This window comes from Leptosomus discolor, chromosome 1 (assembly GCF_034619465.1).
Source record: "Leptosomus discolor isolate bLepDis1 chromosome 1, bLepDis1.hap2, whole genome shotgun sequence".
NCBI classification, from domain to species: domain Eukaryota; kingdom Metazoa; phylum Chordata; class Aves; order Leptosomiformes; family Leptosomidae; genus Leptosomus; species Leptosomus discolor.
The window spans coordinates 161,394,804-161,411,482 of NC_141391.1; the positions used below are offsets into that span (position 1 = coordinate 161,394,804).

General features: G+C 47.6%; 1 protein-coding gene across 1 annotated transcript; it reads right to left on the bottom strand.

Annotated features, from left to right (window-relative positions):
* Window positions 1-5,070: 5,070 nt before the first annotated feature.
* IL2RB (interleukin 2 receptor subunit beta) lies at window positions 5,071-16,219 on the bottom strand. The gene is made up of 9 exons (XM_086468787.1): window positions 16,138-16,219; window positions 15,680-15,806; window positions 14,049-14,184; window positions 12,742-12,850; window positions 11,623-11,771; window positions 11,018-11,201; window positions 9,150-9,246; window positions 7,273-7,357; window positions 5,071-5,898 (listed from the first exon to the last, which is right to left on the bottom strand). Exons 1-9 carry the CDS (start codon window positions 16,217-16,219, stop codon window positions 5,071-5,073), a joined length of 1,797 nt encoding a protein of 598 aa, XP_086324913.1.
* Between the last annotated feature and the right edge of the window lie 460 nt (window positions 16,220-16,679).

Genomic DNA, 16,679 nt, shown 5'->3' on the forward strand with positions numbered 1-16,679 from the left:
AGTGCATGGGAGGGACTTGCTGCAGTTGTGGGAAGAGATGGTTGGCCTCATGCACATTTTAGCCAGCGAGGATGCCACGGAGGCTTCACACAACAGGGGTGAGCGGGCTTCTCAGTCTCCTTGCTTTCCCCCAATTACTGAGCCCCAAGCCCTCCAGGCTGCCTTGCAACCTGGAAACGTGCTTGCACCAGGTAACTCACTCTGGAATATTAAACCCAGCTTGGTGAACATTAGCACTCAGATAATCAGCTACACATCTGCTTGCACTTTTCCAGAGAGGCACGCAGTACAAGCAGGCCCAGCACAGACTGTTCTCCCTTGCTTCTCATGGGTCACCTTTCTGTGCCCTGGGGAGGATCTCCTCCCCAATGAACCAAGTTGGGTGGTCCAGGAGAGCGAGGGCACTTCTCTGCTCTCACAGTATCCCTTCAGAAATACACAAGCAGAGAACCGCAGACGGAGGGGTAGGGGGGAGGAGGGCAGGAAGCAGCAGCAGAAGAACCTCTTTGTTAGAAGATTTGATAGTAGGCACTGGGGTTTCCCCCAGAGCTGCAGACCTACCTTTGAAGCCTGCTGCCGCCTGTGAGGCCTGGCCCACACCCCCTACGCAAGCCATCTCACGCACGCATGGAGAGGGGAGAGAGAGGAGGACATCTATTTACCCAAGCTCAAGGTCTCCTCAGCGATCAATAATCTGGTGCCATGTCCCTTCAGCTCGGCCTTTGTCCTGCACCCTCCTGCCGTGATGGGTCAGCGCACCCCGTATAATGGGTTTTTTCTTTTCTGAAGTGGAGGTTTCAGAGGCTTGCAGGGGGAGAAGATCCACAGGCTGAGCAGGGGAAGCCTGGAAAAAATCAGGATAGGAGCACCTCCAGCTGTGCAAAGAACAACTCAGGAGGTTGGTGCAGATAGCTTACATTGTCCTTCTCAGGGGATAGGGAGTTGCTGAGCAACTTCTGTATTTCTTAGCTACCCTCCTCGGTCCCATTGGAGGTAGAGGCAAAACGCAGGGTGTGTGCTTCCCAGCACAGGGATGGAGCAGACACTGGCTGGCAGGTGTATATAGCTTGAAGGAGGGAAAGATGGCAGTAGACAGCGGGACTGGTTACCGCAGTGGTCATGCAGATGGAAGCAAAGCACGGTGTCTCTCAGTCCTGACCTGTAAGGCTCCCTCTGGTCTTCTTGCACTTCTCACTGCCCAGTCGCCTGACACTGGGCTTCCTGCATGCTGTTGCACCACCACTTACTCCTCCCTGCAGCATCTGCTTTTCTTCTAGCCCCACGTCCTCCTCACCTACTTTGTCTGCACCACCTTCTGCTTACAGACCCTCAGCTCTGTACGTTCCCCTTTGTTTTTCACAAAAAGCAACCACGCTCCAGCTAGAGCAGAGTAAATAGAGTTATTCTGTCAATAAATGGGTGGAGGGGATGGAGACATGTATGACTCTTGACCTAGGGCTGAGGTCCAGCCAGTGGCATTGACCTGGGGCTGAGCTCACTTGGGCCAGGGCTCATTTGGGCTTGTTTTGGCAGCCAGGCAGGGATAGCTGTTTTCAGATCTGCTTTCAGCTCTGCCACTTGTTCAAGTTTAGTCCAGGACTGCATGAAGATCAAAAGCCATTGCTGTAATTGCCTCATCGTGGATTCTAGTAGATAAATGTGGATGAAAAGCTACAGTATGGTTATCCTTACATATGGGAAACTGAGGCATGCAATGACAATAAGAAATCTTTTCAGAACTGCTCAAGAGATTTAAGAGACTGGATTTCACTTGTAAAAGTTATTTTGAGCCAAACTTTCTCCAGATAACTGGGGTCTAGCTGCATCTTTAGGCATATAAGTATTCATATATGGCTTTCCCAAGCTGACATTATGAGGGCTTGCCATAGCAGGTCAGAACCCAGCTGAGGGTATTTCCCAATGCCAGAGACCTTACTATTTTGTATCCAACATTCCGGGAAAGAAGTATCCTCCTTCTCTGGTGCTTTCAGCAGAACAAAAAAATATAGAATTTCAATCTGATCTCTCTAAGCAAGCATACCACAACTGTCACCACAGGCATGCAGAATCAACCAAGGACCCAAAAGCTTAATCACATCTGGCTTCCTTTACTGCAAGGACCCTTTACTTTCTGCTTCTCCACAGTAAAAATAAGGAAGCGATGTGGGAGGAGGCTGTAAGTGATGTTGCTTATTTACGAACAAGGTATTTTGGAAAGAGGGAGATGAGAGATATGACAGCTATCTTTACAGTCTCCTGGCTTAAGATAAAGAGACGACTCATGTCTGTGGCTGTTAGTGCAATGTTTTCCACACAGTGCTGGTGTTCAGTTTTGGTTTGCCTCTGGTACTGATGGACACCGTCGTAGCATCTTTCTGTGGTTTTGTGAACCACACACTGTGCATTCACATCAGCTTGAGAGGGGACTGCTCCCCATGTGACATTTCCAAAGAGCTCTTGGGGACCCAGCAGAGAAAGGTCCCTGTGCCACTGAGAGAGTTATGCCTTTGGTATTCAGAACCTGGGTTACTCACATATGAGACCGCATAATCTTGTCTTCCTGGAAGAAAGGTCCAGTTATCGCCAGATCTGATGTTGAGCACTTCCTGCCGCAGTGTGTCACACATTCACACCCAGCATGGCTGCGAATGCAGTGCTAACAGCTTGCCAGCTCGAAAGCCGTCAGCATTTTCACAAGGTGGGGGGAAAATACTGAGCCAGCAGGATGGTCCTCAAGGGCTTGCAGCAGGATCACTTCCAACTCTGCTTTCTGCTTTAGGTGGCTGAGCCCCTTGAGCAAGGGAGCAGGAAAGAGGGCTAAAGGTATATTGGTCCAAGCAAAGCTTTGCCTAGTCCCCTACTTAGAAAAGCTGTTAATCCTTTCCCCCCCACCCCAAAGGACAGAAAACCACTGTAGATTCCTTAATATTTATTTTATTTACAAAGAGGCAAAGTTTTCTTTTGTACTTATCTTAGCAGCAAGAATAATTGAAAAGCTTATGAAGATCTACATTGGGACAGGATAACCATCAGCGCAGCTAGGATCCTTGGCCCATGTAAGATAGCAAATTGCCCACCAGGGGCAAGAGATTCAGTGTTGCATTTTGAAGTCCATTTGGGAAGATTCTCAAAGTACAGCAAACAGCTGGGCAAGCCTTGTGCTATTTTATCTGTCGGGTCTTTTTCACCTGCTGCCTCCTGGAGACGATGGAGCAGTCCACATCTTGACGCAGATGGTGAAAAAGCTGATCAGCGGAGAGGTATAGCCCCCCCAGCCCTCTCAGCTGCAGACAGGCCTCACTCCTTTGAGCAGCTCTTTTGAGGTGAAATCCAAGCCAGTGAATGACCCTGTAGCTGGGACTCATAATAATATTCAGGCTGCATAATGCAAGGTCAGGTGACAGTATGGGACCAGGACAATGGCGAAGCTCAACACTTGTACAGAAAGACATAGGGAAGAATTAGTTCTGGGTGATACTCACAGGGGTGACAGAAGTACCAACAATATCCTTGACATTTTTTATATAAAAACTCTTAGAAGAAAGATCTTTAGCACAGGGCTAGTATTTTCTTTTTCCCAGTGCTGAATAGTCCAGAAGTATGTCAAGAAAGCAGATAGACAGTACAGATGTTGAATGCAGGGATGGATGTTTCCAGCACAGCTTGTCTTCCTTTGCCTTGCCACTTTTCTTTCATGATGTACTGCTTTTTCTCAACCCAGACCAGCAAATGCAGAGGAAAAAGAAAAAAAAAAAAAAAAAAAAAGTAGTCTTTGCTATCCTCATTCTTTGTGAGTGGATTGAGGTTTTCTTTTCAGCAAAGGTGCTGATTCGTGGGTTAGTTTTCTGGGCTCATTCACCACATCTTTGCTGCTAATTAGGCAATGGTTTCCCTTGAGCAATGGAAGGAATGGGCAGCACCGTTGCGATGTTTTCCACTAATACAGGATGTGGGATGAACTCTTCTGCAATCAGCTTATCGTAGTCAAATAACTGTGTTTTGCCAGCAGGGCAGAGAGGCTTTCGATTTCATGAAAAATATTGCAGCAAGAATGGGAAATCGTGTGCGTCCTTTTTGCTGCCATCATCAGACCTGGGGGAAAGAAAGGTGGTGGGGGGGGATTTCCCCAGTATTTTTAACCCAATAATGGGGATTTCTTTTTATACTGCACTGCTTAGACAGCTGACACAGTTGTGGCTCTGAGATGGCCTTAGAGACTTGAGTCTAAAGCTGGGCTGAGTAGCTCAGAATGTAACATCTGACTAAAACCTGAAATGGGGACATCACAGAAAAAATTACACCCTTGGTCAGTCAGGAGGAGATGTCTTGATCCATTTCATCATCAGCCTCAGCACTGACTGGCAGTGCTACTGTCCCTTGTACAAAATCTCGTATCCACCTCTTCAGGCATTTCTCCCTCCCATTAGAGGTTTTCAGGCTGGGACAAGGCAAATGGACCATGTGCCTGCTCAACCTCAAAGCTGAGTGCTATTTTACACAAAGATGCAGAGCATGGAAGTGCTGGCACAGCCTTCTACTGGGAGCTGGGAAGGATAAAACAAGTTGGTGAGGTTCAGGATGGCACTCAAGCAGTGTGGGAAGGGTTTTCTATGCCATCGAATCCAGTAATAGCCAAGAAACAGCTTCAGTTACGAAGGTAAGTCCTTGTTGGCCTGTATGCCTAAGAATCAGGCTTTTATGTCTCCATTAGCTGTGTAGCCACTGAACACCTTTCATGTGCCTTTATCATTTCGTAGGTGTTGCTTTGCTGCCCACCAGCCCAGTTCTCCATGCAAAATATCCTCTCATTTCCAGAAGTCTGTTTCACTAACACTTTACCTTGGGAACTAGTGCTACTCATATAGCCACCCATGAATTTACACTTTGTCCATCCTATCCCTTTTCTGGTTTCACAGTCCTCTAGAGTAACTGTGTTCTCCAGTCTCATTAAAGAACAGTCCCAATGGGTTTGATGCGGAAGTCACATTCATGCCCTGAAAAAAACCCTGTCCATCTCGCCTTCCCTGCAGAGAAGGCCTTTCCCACCTGTGGGTTTCCTCCAGGCAGATCCTAGACAGAGCAATGGCTGTACTGGCTTTGGAGGTCCCTCAGAGAAAGGTAGGCACCAGTGTTTGGGACCTGGCTGGAGAAGGCTGTTCTGCATGGATTGTCATCCTGGCTTTGCTGTAGACATGGAGGCTGAGAGAAAGAAGAGCCAACATGTGCTGCTCCTGTACAGGGGTCAATCGAAGGACCTGCCTTCCCACTCCCCTCTGTTACAACAATAGTATCGCTGTTGTGCAGGTCCGGTAGGTCAGGAAAGTCAGTGCCCAGCTGGCGTAGGGCCTCACCAGGTTGTGAAGGTGCTTTGTCCATCACCTTCTCATCCTGTTTCAGAACTGGTATTGATGAGGTGCCTTCACTTGACCAGAGAGCCCCAGAAATAGCCATGGCTTGCTGGGCTTCACCTTCTGTCTCTTCCAGAAAGGAGCTGTTTTGGAATCTCTGGGTTGCCTTGATACAGTGAAGAAAGTTGTGGGACAACATTGGCATGTCCTCTGCCAGTGTGCAGAGGTCTGGGGAGGGGAGAGCATGGTAAGACTCGCCATCCTCGCTGCCACTGCCTTCCTGGGTGAAAGGCTCATAGGTGAAGTAGACCTGACAGGGCTCAATCTCCAAGGAGTTGGACAAGTGGAAGAAGAAGTAGCCTTGGTTGGTGAAGCAGCTGGATACAGAGTGCCCACTGGTTTCTAAGGGAGGATCGGGAGTCAGGGTTCCCTTGGAAAGTAGAAACTGGGATTCCTGGTCATTCTTCTGCATCACCTCAAGCATGGAGATCTCTGGGGTTGTGCTGTTCACACAGTAGGAAGATGTGGAGAATGGGGAGGAGAGCCATTTCTGTTGGGGAAGAAACACAGGAGAGAGACTGTTATGCCCAAAGTAGAACATTCAGTGAGGAACCAAAGGATTCTTCTCCTGAGCACCCACAGTAATCAAGTGACCTTTTCTCTGTCCAAGCAAGAGTTGCTGGAGGTGGTGGGGAGGGGAATTCACACTCATGTCATCTCATCTGCAGGATTTCCAGAGAGAATATATCTTTCTGTCACTTTGAAATCAAGAGTGGATCTTGCAAGCCTATGTTTTTGAGACTTCTGGAGGGGGGAATGGAAGATGGAGGATTACAGTGAAAGGAAGAAAGAAAAATTACAAGACCATAAGATGAAGTGAAGGTGGAAACATGAAAAGCAGTACTGAGATCCATCTCATGCAACCTCTTCCTAGGTGCTGAACCAGTTTCTGATACATCTACATGGCCCTATGCAGATTTCTTGCTTGAAGTACTCTTCCAGGCCTCTTGTGCCTACATTTCCATACTCACTATGAGTGACAGCCTGCAGTTCTTCATTATCCTTAAAAATAAACTGGTTTTGATAACATACAACTTAATTGCCTTTATGGCCAGTAAAGCCAATCTCTCTAGCTCCTTCTGCACTGAGAAAGTCTCTTCAGTGCCTGCTGCACACCCCTGCCCCTCTACTCTGCACTCTTCCCCTGTTGCTTAAGGTTTCTAAATTTTTTTGCACTTAAGCTTTTCTAAAGCTTTGCTGTCCTCTGGACCCTCTGCAGTTTGTTTCCATCTTTCCTAAAGTGAGATGCCCCCTGGGATCACCTCCCACGTCTTGCATCTGACACTCCCTTTAATACTGCACAGAATGGTAATTGTCTCCTTGCAGCTGCCCATACTCACGGAGAGATTAGGGGAAGGGAGAAAGGGGGTGGAGAAAGAAGGGAAAGAGACAACAAGAATGCAGAAAACACAGCTAAGTACTATCCAGCGTGATGGCAATTCATATTAGGAGCAGAGGAAAGGCTCACAGCCAGGAGGAGGGGATCACAGCAGGAAATCTGGGGAAAAGCTGGGCAGCCTAGGACAGGCAGAAAGGGACTGAAGTGGGGTGGAAGGTGATCTAAGAGGCAAAGCTCCCTCCTGCAGGTCCCTTGTTTTCTCAGGCTCCCCATTAGGGGAGCAGCGTGCTGAGGTTTGCGCGGTTTGCCGTTTCTCAGTTCTGTAATTAGAGGTGCCTCAGCTGAGTGTCAGGATTTAGAAGGTCAGAAAATAAAACCCTAGTGGAGAACCCAGCAGCTGCTGCTAGAGGCACATGTGTCGTGTGTGCACAGTTAACCAGCTGTCTGTCCCAGGCATGTGCAGCTGGACCCTCCTTTCCCTCATTTCTCCCTTATAACCACATGGCTTCACCTCCAGTCCCATACCTGAATGTCACCTCCATGAACTGAAACGAGTGGGGGAAAGAACTTCTCAGGGTCTGGGATGTGAATCTTCAGGATCTTCTTAAACCTTGAGAAAAGAGAGTGAGACAGAGGAATGAAGCAGGGCCTGATCCTGACCAATCTGGCACTATGGTGGGGGTAGGAGAGAGCATCACAGCTCACCGGTACTAGCCTGGCATGGGGGAGAGGTAAAATAGGAATAAGCCTGAGGGCTGTCCTTGCTCTTGAGTGGCCTGAAATGCAGTAGCTGAGGGATGAGACATATAGAGATGAGGCAGTTAAACCTGGCATTGAAAAATATACTGCTCTTAGCCTTTTCCCTGGGGAAGCACAACCAACAGTTCACTGGTTTCTTCCCTGCCTTGGCTGGTCAGCTTAACCTCTCCACCTGCCCCCTTAAGCCCCTGTCCTGATGACAAGCTGGGAAGGTCTTCCTTGTTTCCAAGTTCCAGCTGCTGTGAGTTGCCCCCTCTTTGCTTTGATGCCACCACAGTGACTCAGAGGACCACATGGCCCGAGTGGGACCATCACTGACAAAGCTGTGCCACAACTCTCTGCCCAGTTAGTTAGGACACACTGGCCATGCAAGCCATCTAAGTATGCCTTGCATCAGTTCAGAGGCCTTTACCTTACTGGAACCAGTGTGCTGTCATCCTGAGGCAGCATGAAATGATCTAATCTGCTCCTCAGTCCCTCAGAGAAGTTGGCTGATCCTGTCAGCTCTTTGCTGAATCTTTGCTGTGGGATGCTCTGAGGAAAGACCCTCTTGACCTCTGTAGGCAATCATTGTACTCTCTGAAGCGTCAGAATTTGCTAGTTCTTGCATATAAACTACCTTACATTGCTGCAGATGCTATTTTTATTCATGCATGTCTAATCCTCCCTTGGATCTTACCTCAGCATTATCCTCCATCCAATTCCCCCAGCTTAATTATACTCTGTGGAGAAAGGAGGCATTTTTATCTCTCTATGCCATATAGCTAGCACTTCCTCACTTTTGTGTTATGACTCAAGGTAAAATGCAGTGACCAGTGGCTTTCTCAGTATCCATCTTCCTTCAGCATGCTTCTGCTTCTTTCTTTACAGAGAAGCAATCTAGCCTCTGCTGCCTCAACCTCGAGAAAACTTCTCCCTGCTCACAGCCATGAGCATCAGCACCCTACTTCTTTGCCCCTGTCCTGAGATGCGAAAACCTGTGGCCATTTCTGACCTCACCATGCTGACAGGTCACTCTCCATATTATTGCATGGGATAACCTTGTGAGACAGTTTCAATCCTGAATAAAAGCAGTATCTGGGTAGAAATGCTGGCAAAGAGATCTTTAAGGCATCATGTAGATGTTTATCAGGATGTGATAAGACACTTCAGGACTGCACAGACCAAGGAGAGGAAGAATATTGTACTCCTCAGGAGGTTTACCTACAGACCAAATGTCACCACGTCCTGCCTGAGCTGCCACTCAAATGTTTAAATGAGAAGGTGGCAGTACCTAGGCTTGCTTGGTCCTCTCTGCTGAGGGAATGCTCAACCCAGTGGCCTTCTTTTTAAGAAGCAATTTCCTGCTAGGGAATCACCACTCTAACCCCTAGGCAACAGAAGTGCTGAGGCAGCACTTTTCAGCCAGGACATGGCACCAGATGATAGGAGTGCGGCATGATGTGATGATGATGATGAAATCACATCATCTTGGGTGGTGATACATGTTCCCAGACAAATGTCAGCCTCAAAAAGTTGGGCTATAAACCATATTTTTAAGTAATTCTCTATCCTGAATAACACCAAGTGAAAATTACCTGGGTTTTGAGAAGATACACAAGATACAGGAGAGGGACAGAGAGGAAAACTTAATTCTCATTTACCATTTCAGGGTCCGTAAGTTAATAAGGAATGCAGTCCCAATGATCACGAAGATGCAACTGCTCACTATAAGAGCTGGCAGGACTGGCCTGGATGTTTCTGCAAGATGAGAGAGAACAAGAGAGTTGCTGTGAAAATTTAGACAGAATTCTGGTGGTAGGAGCTGCAGCCCTTCCATGGCTGTTCAAGGTGATCAAAGTGGGCCTTTATTATAATTTTATATAATATTATAATATTATTAATATACAGGTCAGATAAATGAGTTCTGCTGTGTTGTGTAGGATGCCTTTGAGCTGATATGGGTTTCAGAGTCTACTTGGCATTGCTTAATAGCTAATTTGTGCTGAACAGCTTGAACTCCTTGTTCATAACAGCACCACAGCTGGGGGTTGCCAGATGAGGTGCCACAGTCTACTGGTTGAAAAGTCCATCTGTCTGTCTCATTGCAAAGCAAAGCAGGGAGTCCCAAAACCAGCTTAGGTGGGATTGGAGACTTGAAACAGCATTATGAGTTAGTGGGGGAGACAGAGTCATGACAGGGGTCTTTGAGAAGGCAGGAGGATGAAGGATAGAAAAGGTCAGGGATCAAGGGGCTGGCTTCTTTCTTTGAAGAGGCATAGGAAAGCTTTAGGAGGCTAGAAAGGTTACAGTTTCTACCATATTTTAGTACTTGGATTGTAGGGTTAGGAGAAAGAGACTGAGTTTCCACATTGTCAGCGCTGCCAGCACTCCTCAAGCTTGTCTGGCATCATCTCAAACTTTTCTTAATCTCCCCAGCGCACCTTTGCTTGGTCTTGCTATTTTGGTGCCTGTCTCCTCTGTCTGCCCCCCTCATCTTCCTCCATCTCTAGTGTCCCTTGGTCTGGGCCTGCAGAGCATCTCTGGAGCAGTTGTGAAGGAGCAAAGAAAAGTAAAAGAAGGAGGAGACATTTTTAGGACATCCTTGCTTTGCCTGTCCTTGAGATGCTGCTTGGATCACTTTGTCTCCTCTGCCTCTGGTACCCTGGTTATCTTTGGGTCTTGGTTGCTATGACAACTGGTTGCGGCTGTATCCTATTCATTGACATCACACACTGTCAAAATTTGATCGCCACAGCAACACAGTGCCCTTTCTAAACATAGCTCCTCTGTTTATACCAGCACCAGGCACAACAGCAACGGGCTGAGCAGGGGTAGAGTGGGGGCGACATGAGAATGAATATCCTCTATCTGCTTATTTTTTGGAAAAGAAATGACAGAGACCACAGCTAACTACTCACCGAAAAGACTTGCTCAGGGCACTGTCTTTCAAGGCTGGAGGTTTCCCCCATGCTGTGGTTCATGGAAATGACTGATGTCTCAGCAGACCTTTTTTGGAAGGGACTTAACATACGTGTATATCTCTTCCATTATCCATGAGACTTTGCTTCCTGGGCTCAGGTGTCCTTTGGTTCAGGAACTGAGTACTCTGCTTCACTGTGTTTCACTGATCAATGGCTCCCATGAACTGGGACATTTTAGAAAGCTGGATTTATGTTCCTAGGTCACATTAGCACCTGGGAAAATGCCAGTCCTGGCCACTGCTTCAGGCAGATCAGACATTGGGCCTTATTGCTCTGGGGAAGCAGTCCCTGATTTATATATTGTGGATTTTGCCTGGCTTCTGAAAGTTAGAGGGGCTTTGCTGGGGTTAGAGGGTCTTTGTCCTTAAGCCCTGTTGAGCCAGCCTGACCTAACAGATTAGGAAGGACAGCTTGTTTCCAATCTTTCTGTTGCTCTTTGGTCAACACAATCCTCCTTACCTGTCTTCCTCCAGCTTCTCACCTGCTTTGGCCCTTCTACCTTGTTTTCTGTGAGCGCCCATTTCCCCCTCCAAGTCAATCTGTCTGACTCTGATCCTTACGGTCAGCATGTGTCCTCCACAGTATCGTCTCGCTCCACTCGCTCCACACGCCTTTGTAGGTACTTGAGGCCCTTGGCCTTGCACGGACAGCTGCCTCATATTTCAAGTCAGGTGAGAGTCTCTCAAACACCACCCACATCTGGTCCTGCTCAATGCTGAAATTCTTGGCCGCCTGGGAGTAGGGCAAAATTAGAGCATCATCAACACCCTGGCTCACAGCCTTACATACCCATCTTTTCGAAGGCCCTCAGAGAGGACCTGTCTCAGGTCCCTACACCTCATGCACCGCTCGTTCACCATGGAGAAAAATTCTTCTTTGCTTTGCTTTTTTTCATCCCTTTCAGGTCTGTCCTGGAGCTGTCTGGATTTCTTTGTGACAGCACTAAGTAAAATGGGATTCCTGTCTGCCTCCACGTCATCACCAAACACTGGCAGCAGGTGACACAGATATAAGTGTGTGGGATGTCATCTGCTCTCCAGCTTCACCAAAACTGGTTTCATCCTGAGAGGAGGCCCAGGAGCAAGTCTTGGGTGATATAAAGAAGACCAGGATTTGTATGGTGACAGATCCCAGTACTCTATTCTGTACTCACCTCCCAGGACTGATTCATGGTTCGGTACCTCACTTGGTATTCCCGCTTCCCATCCAAATAGTGAGAGGAAATATTCAGGCTCCACGTTAAGTTGTAGGTGTTCCCAGTTTTGCTAACAAGATGAAGATTTCCTGGAGGCCTCAGTTTTACTGGAAAGAGAGAAGGAGCAGGGCTGATACCTCCACACTCTCTGTCCATAACAGGATTCCACCACAAACCCCACTGCAGCAGGGTTGGTGTCTTGGCTGTGCTCACAAACTCGAGCCAGCCACAGCCATGTGAGTTGGTTAGTGAGTTCTCCCTCGCTGATCCTCCTTCTTCCCCACTGTCACTGATGGCAAAAGGCCTCTTGTCTCTAGACTACGTTAAAGGCAACTCCTCCTGTGAGCCTGTGAGAGTGGCCCCTGCAGTCAGTGCAATCAATCCCACATGGCCAAGCATCCTGTCTTGTAGGGGTGATCCACGCAGAATGAAGCATGGCTGGGGAGACAGCTGCTTCCCAGCTGCTCTTTCAGAGAGCCACAGCCACAGGGGATGGACTTACACAGACTGTCTAGGCTGATCCTTCCCAAACCCTGACTCCAGCCATGCCTTTTAATGCCTCACCTTGCAGCAGCTCTATTGGATGTCTCCTTGATCTAGGTAAACTCACACATCCAGCAAAAAATGACTCAACCAGATGTTTTTCCTCTGGATTAGTGAGTTGAATCCTTTCAACAAGGCTGATGCATGCCAAAACTGGCTTAAAGGAGGGTGGAAGCATGTATCAGGTAGGAGGGACAGGGGAAGAGCAGCAAGACTTTCCCTTCTTGCATCATGCATTTTTCAGGAGGTCAGCTGAACTGGCATTGCCTGTTTGAAGCCAGAACTCCTAGTGCAAAGCACCCTCAACAGTGTCCCAGAGACAGGACAGGACAGGAGGTGTCTGGCATGACACTGCACATTAGGGTTACAAGGGGCAGGAGTCAATGTGGTTCATTTCTGCTAGTTGTATCAGGGGACAAGGAAAAGATACAAGTCTAAAATCAGCTATGAGTTGCATACAGGTGGATAGGGAAGAGAAATTAGCTATCATTTCGTGGGGAAGCTTAAGAGACTGCAGGACAGATGAGTACTCACTGTTTGAGAGTGGACTGAAATCTTCTATTTGCACAGGTATAGACCTTTTTTCTCCAATCTGGCAATGGACAGACATGGTAAGACGGTCTGCAGTGGTGAAGCATTGAGTCTGCAAGGAAAATTTACCATTAGCGACACTGAAGCCTCATCAATAAGCATTCATATTTCTAAGTATTGCCTTTCTATAAAAGGTTTAGGAATACTTGACAATAAATATGGACAATATCTGTGGCTGAAAGGCGTAAGCCTCAGTGGTGAGTGAGGAACTGAAGATTTGTACTCCACATTTATAATCCATGTGGTTGGAATTTTTTTGTTCATTGGCGAGAAGGACACCAAATACTGTGATATGCTAGTTTGCTAGGATTGCTGTATGTACTGACTAAGCAGGAAAAAAGTTACTTTCTATGAGTGACATTTATTGAGAAAAAATATTTTTACTAAAACATTTTGTGTTCATTGGTAACATTGAGATGACATTAGTATTAAATATGACTGTTGAAATGCAAAGATACTAAAGGGCCACATACATCATACTGTATTAAATAAGCAATAGGGAAATCAGCTTGATTAAAGAGAAAAGATTTTGGAGCTGTTTACCAAGCCTGCAATTTGTCTTTGCACATGATGTGCAAATGTAAGAAAGCTGGTCTGTCATTAGAGCTGGTTGTGACTTTATCAATAAGGAGAATTAGCTCATATTTGGGTGGGTTTTTTTCTGAAAACACAAGGACTGCAGTAACTCTGGATGTGACTGAAGGAAGTACATAATGAATCTAAAAAAAGACTGATTTAAATAAAGAATAATAGCTGGAGGATTTGCATCACCATTATTAGCTCCAGTGATGTGTTGCTGTTGCATCTTGCATTTGATACATCTAACCAGACTTCACAGCAGTTAATGATCTAGAAAATGGTACTGCCCTCTTCAAGGGAAATGAGGTCAAGAGGTGACCTCAGAGCTGGTGCTGATGTCCATCCCTCCTTGGAGGAAGGGATTAGGGCCAAACCCCGGCAACTGAGACATAGGGCACTGCATGTGATCTGTCTGTCCTGAACCAGTTCTGCGTGTGTCAGGACAATATGGCCCGCCTCACAATGAAGCAAATCCCTCCTCCAGGGGAACCCACAAGGGCAATGCATATCAACAACACACAACATCAAGCCAAACTCCAGAACTGGAGTCAGGGATTAGGCCTGGGCTTTTTATACTGCTCCTGGGTGTCACACTGTTTATACACCCAAAATCCACATACAAATCCTTTCCACCTTGTCATTAGCCAGGACATCCCAGATGAATTACTCACATTACTGTTTTTGCTGAAGATCTTGATGCATCTCCTTGGTCCCATCATGTGTTCTGCCTTGGGTAATTCACAGTGCTCCTTGAATTCTTCAGGTAAGAGAAATAACCTGAGTTTTAAGCAGGAGAACTCCAGTGAGCTGGGGAGGCTGTCCTGTATTTAGTCAAACTTTATGTAACACTAGAGGCCTTTGAAAGCATTTTGAGTCCTACCGTATTTGCTCAACAGGTTACAGCAATGATGTAATCCCACTTTCTTTCCCCACTGCATCACTCAGACAAATTTTATGCATTGGCGCATGGAAAGTCAATGCATCCCAGTTACTTCAAGCCAAAGATAACAGTAGGTTTCCAGTTTCCAAGTCTTCACAAAACCCTCTGGCTACCTTCTCTGGTTCCTATTGGTATCAGAGGGCATGCAGAGCCCAAACACACTCACTGCCCACAGCTGTACCAATGTGGTCCTGGAAGACAGGTGCCTGTTCCAGCCCCTCTAGGGTTCACTGGTCTCCTTCAAGCCACTAACAGAACTGTAGGATCTCAGATACTGAGTAAGATGTGTCTTCTGAACCAGGTCACATCCCAGTCAGCCAGGACCATACGTCACACTTGGCAGCACAACGCCATGACCTCTCTTCTGCTCTGACAAGCGTGACTGGACAGCCTAAGCTGAGCTACGGCACAAGGGCTGACAGGGTGGGAGAGCACCCATGGGGTTGCAGCTGAGGGGTATCAGACTAAGCTGCCTGCTCCAGCTGTAAGGTCAGATCAAGCCTGGCACTTGCTGACGGTGGGGAGAGGTGGTGTCCTAGAGCAATGGCATAGCTTCAAATCCATCCCAAATTCCAGCCCCAGAATCTGTGATTCACAGCCATGGAGCAACATAAATATTTTGGCTTTCTAGGTCCCCATGCACCAGGCCCCAGAATATATTTGCCCATCTCACCCCCTTGGAGGTGTCTCTATCACGCTCACGAGCAACCCACCCATTGCCAGAATCACACTGAGCCTCTCCTTATGAAAGGCACCCAGGAAAGCCCTGGGGTAGGCTGGTAGGTCTCTTGGCTGGAGATGTCATACTTGGAAACCACAGAGACTCAGCCAAGGCAGTACTGGCCACACACCCACCCCTCTGCTGGGAGAGGAAAACAGCATGAGCCGAGAAGGGCCAGGGGAGATAAGTGGAACAGTATTTTCCCTCATTTATTGTTACTCAGGGTGCAACATCCCAGCTCATCCTGGCAATGGGCAAATGGCCTCTGTATAACTTTAATTCCACTCTCCTATGCCCCCATCTGTATACATCCTTCTTCTCCATTGAAAATGCCTTTCAGTCTGGAGGGTTGCTACCAAGGAAGAGGGATTATTTGAAAAATGAAGCACAGTCAGAGCTATGGAGATGGAAGATGGGCTGTGCTAGACAGTTTGGGACCATCAGATGACAAACACTGAGCAGTGGGCAGCATCTCAGCTGACATGGGGTTAGAGACAGAGTTCAAGACAAAGCCCCTCGGCTCTGTAACTCCACTACACCTGGCCTGGGGAAGGGGAGCCTACATTTTTGTTAAGTGGTAAACCTTCCAGGACACTATTCATTCAAAGCATTGGCTTTCCTCAGCCTTTCCAGTCACCCACCTGTCACAAAAAGCTAACTTCGATAAAATCTCCAGATGGCATGGTGCTTCAACCAGGTCCCTGCCTGGGTTCCAGTCACAGAACAGAGCCGCCCGTGAGTCATACCAACAAGTTAGACTGGAGGCACCTGCCAGCAGAGAAGAGACAGACAGCAATGTGGCTGAATTAGCAATGATGTTTGGCACTAATCATTACCCCAGACAATTCAGCCCCATCCCAAACTACAGATTGAATCCTCTGCTGGATAAGTGTCTCCAAGTAAGAAAGGCAGAGCCACTCACTTCTCTACATCCTTGGAGGTTGATGTGCTCATAAGAGACCTGTAACTCTTGCAGCCTCCTCTGGCTGCATGTTACAATACGAGCATTGCACAACAGCACACCGTAGCACACATACTACTCTGGCTGACCCCCTCCCGGCTTGCCCAACTGGCACGGGTGAAGGAAATCACTTCTTACCTTGTGCCGAGTCTGATGCCCGCAAGAGAGGCATGAGGCTGAACACCCAGAGGTGACACAGAATCAGCAAAGAGGGCTTCATCTGTACTGGTGACACACTGAAAGAGAGAAGACGCCCCCCCAACATAGCTCAGCAATGCAAATTAGGAAAATGTCATCTCACAGCAGGCATCCACTGTCCTAGGGCAGGGCTCAAAGCCAGTGCCAGTCTTCCAGGCTCAGAAACTCATACCCCTTCCACTCTGGAGTCTGTGCTTTTCCCTCAGCACCTCATTGTTTTCCTGCCTTGGGTGCTTGCTCAGCACTGAAACTGTTCGCAGTGCAGCACAGATAGACTGTTTGCAGGAGTAATGCCTTCTGGAAATGTGCATGTGAGTGCACAGCAGTCCACGTGTGGAGTTTCAGGCTGCTTGCTGACTCAGGTAGAGAGTGCTGCCTTGGTTGCACACGGCTTGTGCTATGAAGAGTTTCTTTTTTTGGTAAGCCCTAGGGCTGAAATAACTAGGTGCTTGCTGAGTAAAGGGGTCTCTGGCTGCAACTGA

Excerpts from the sequence above, each read along its gene's own strand:
- IL2RB (XM_086468787.1), bottom strand. The coding sequence starts at position 16,219 with ATGAAGCCCTCTTTGCTGATTCTGTGTCACCTCTGGGTGTTCAGCCTC. Across the intron at positions 11,202-11,622 it reads CCATGAATCAGTCCTGGGAG|GCGGCCAAGAATTTCAGCAT; the intron begins GTGAGTACAGAA and ends CCCTACTCCCAG. Across the intron at positions 9,247-11,017 it reads TGCTGACCGTAAGGATCAGA|AAACATCCAGGCCAGTCCTG; the intron begins GTCAGACAGATT and ends CTCATCTTGCAG.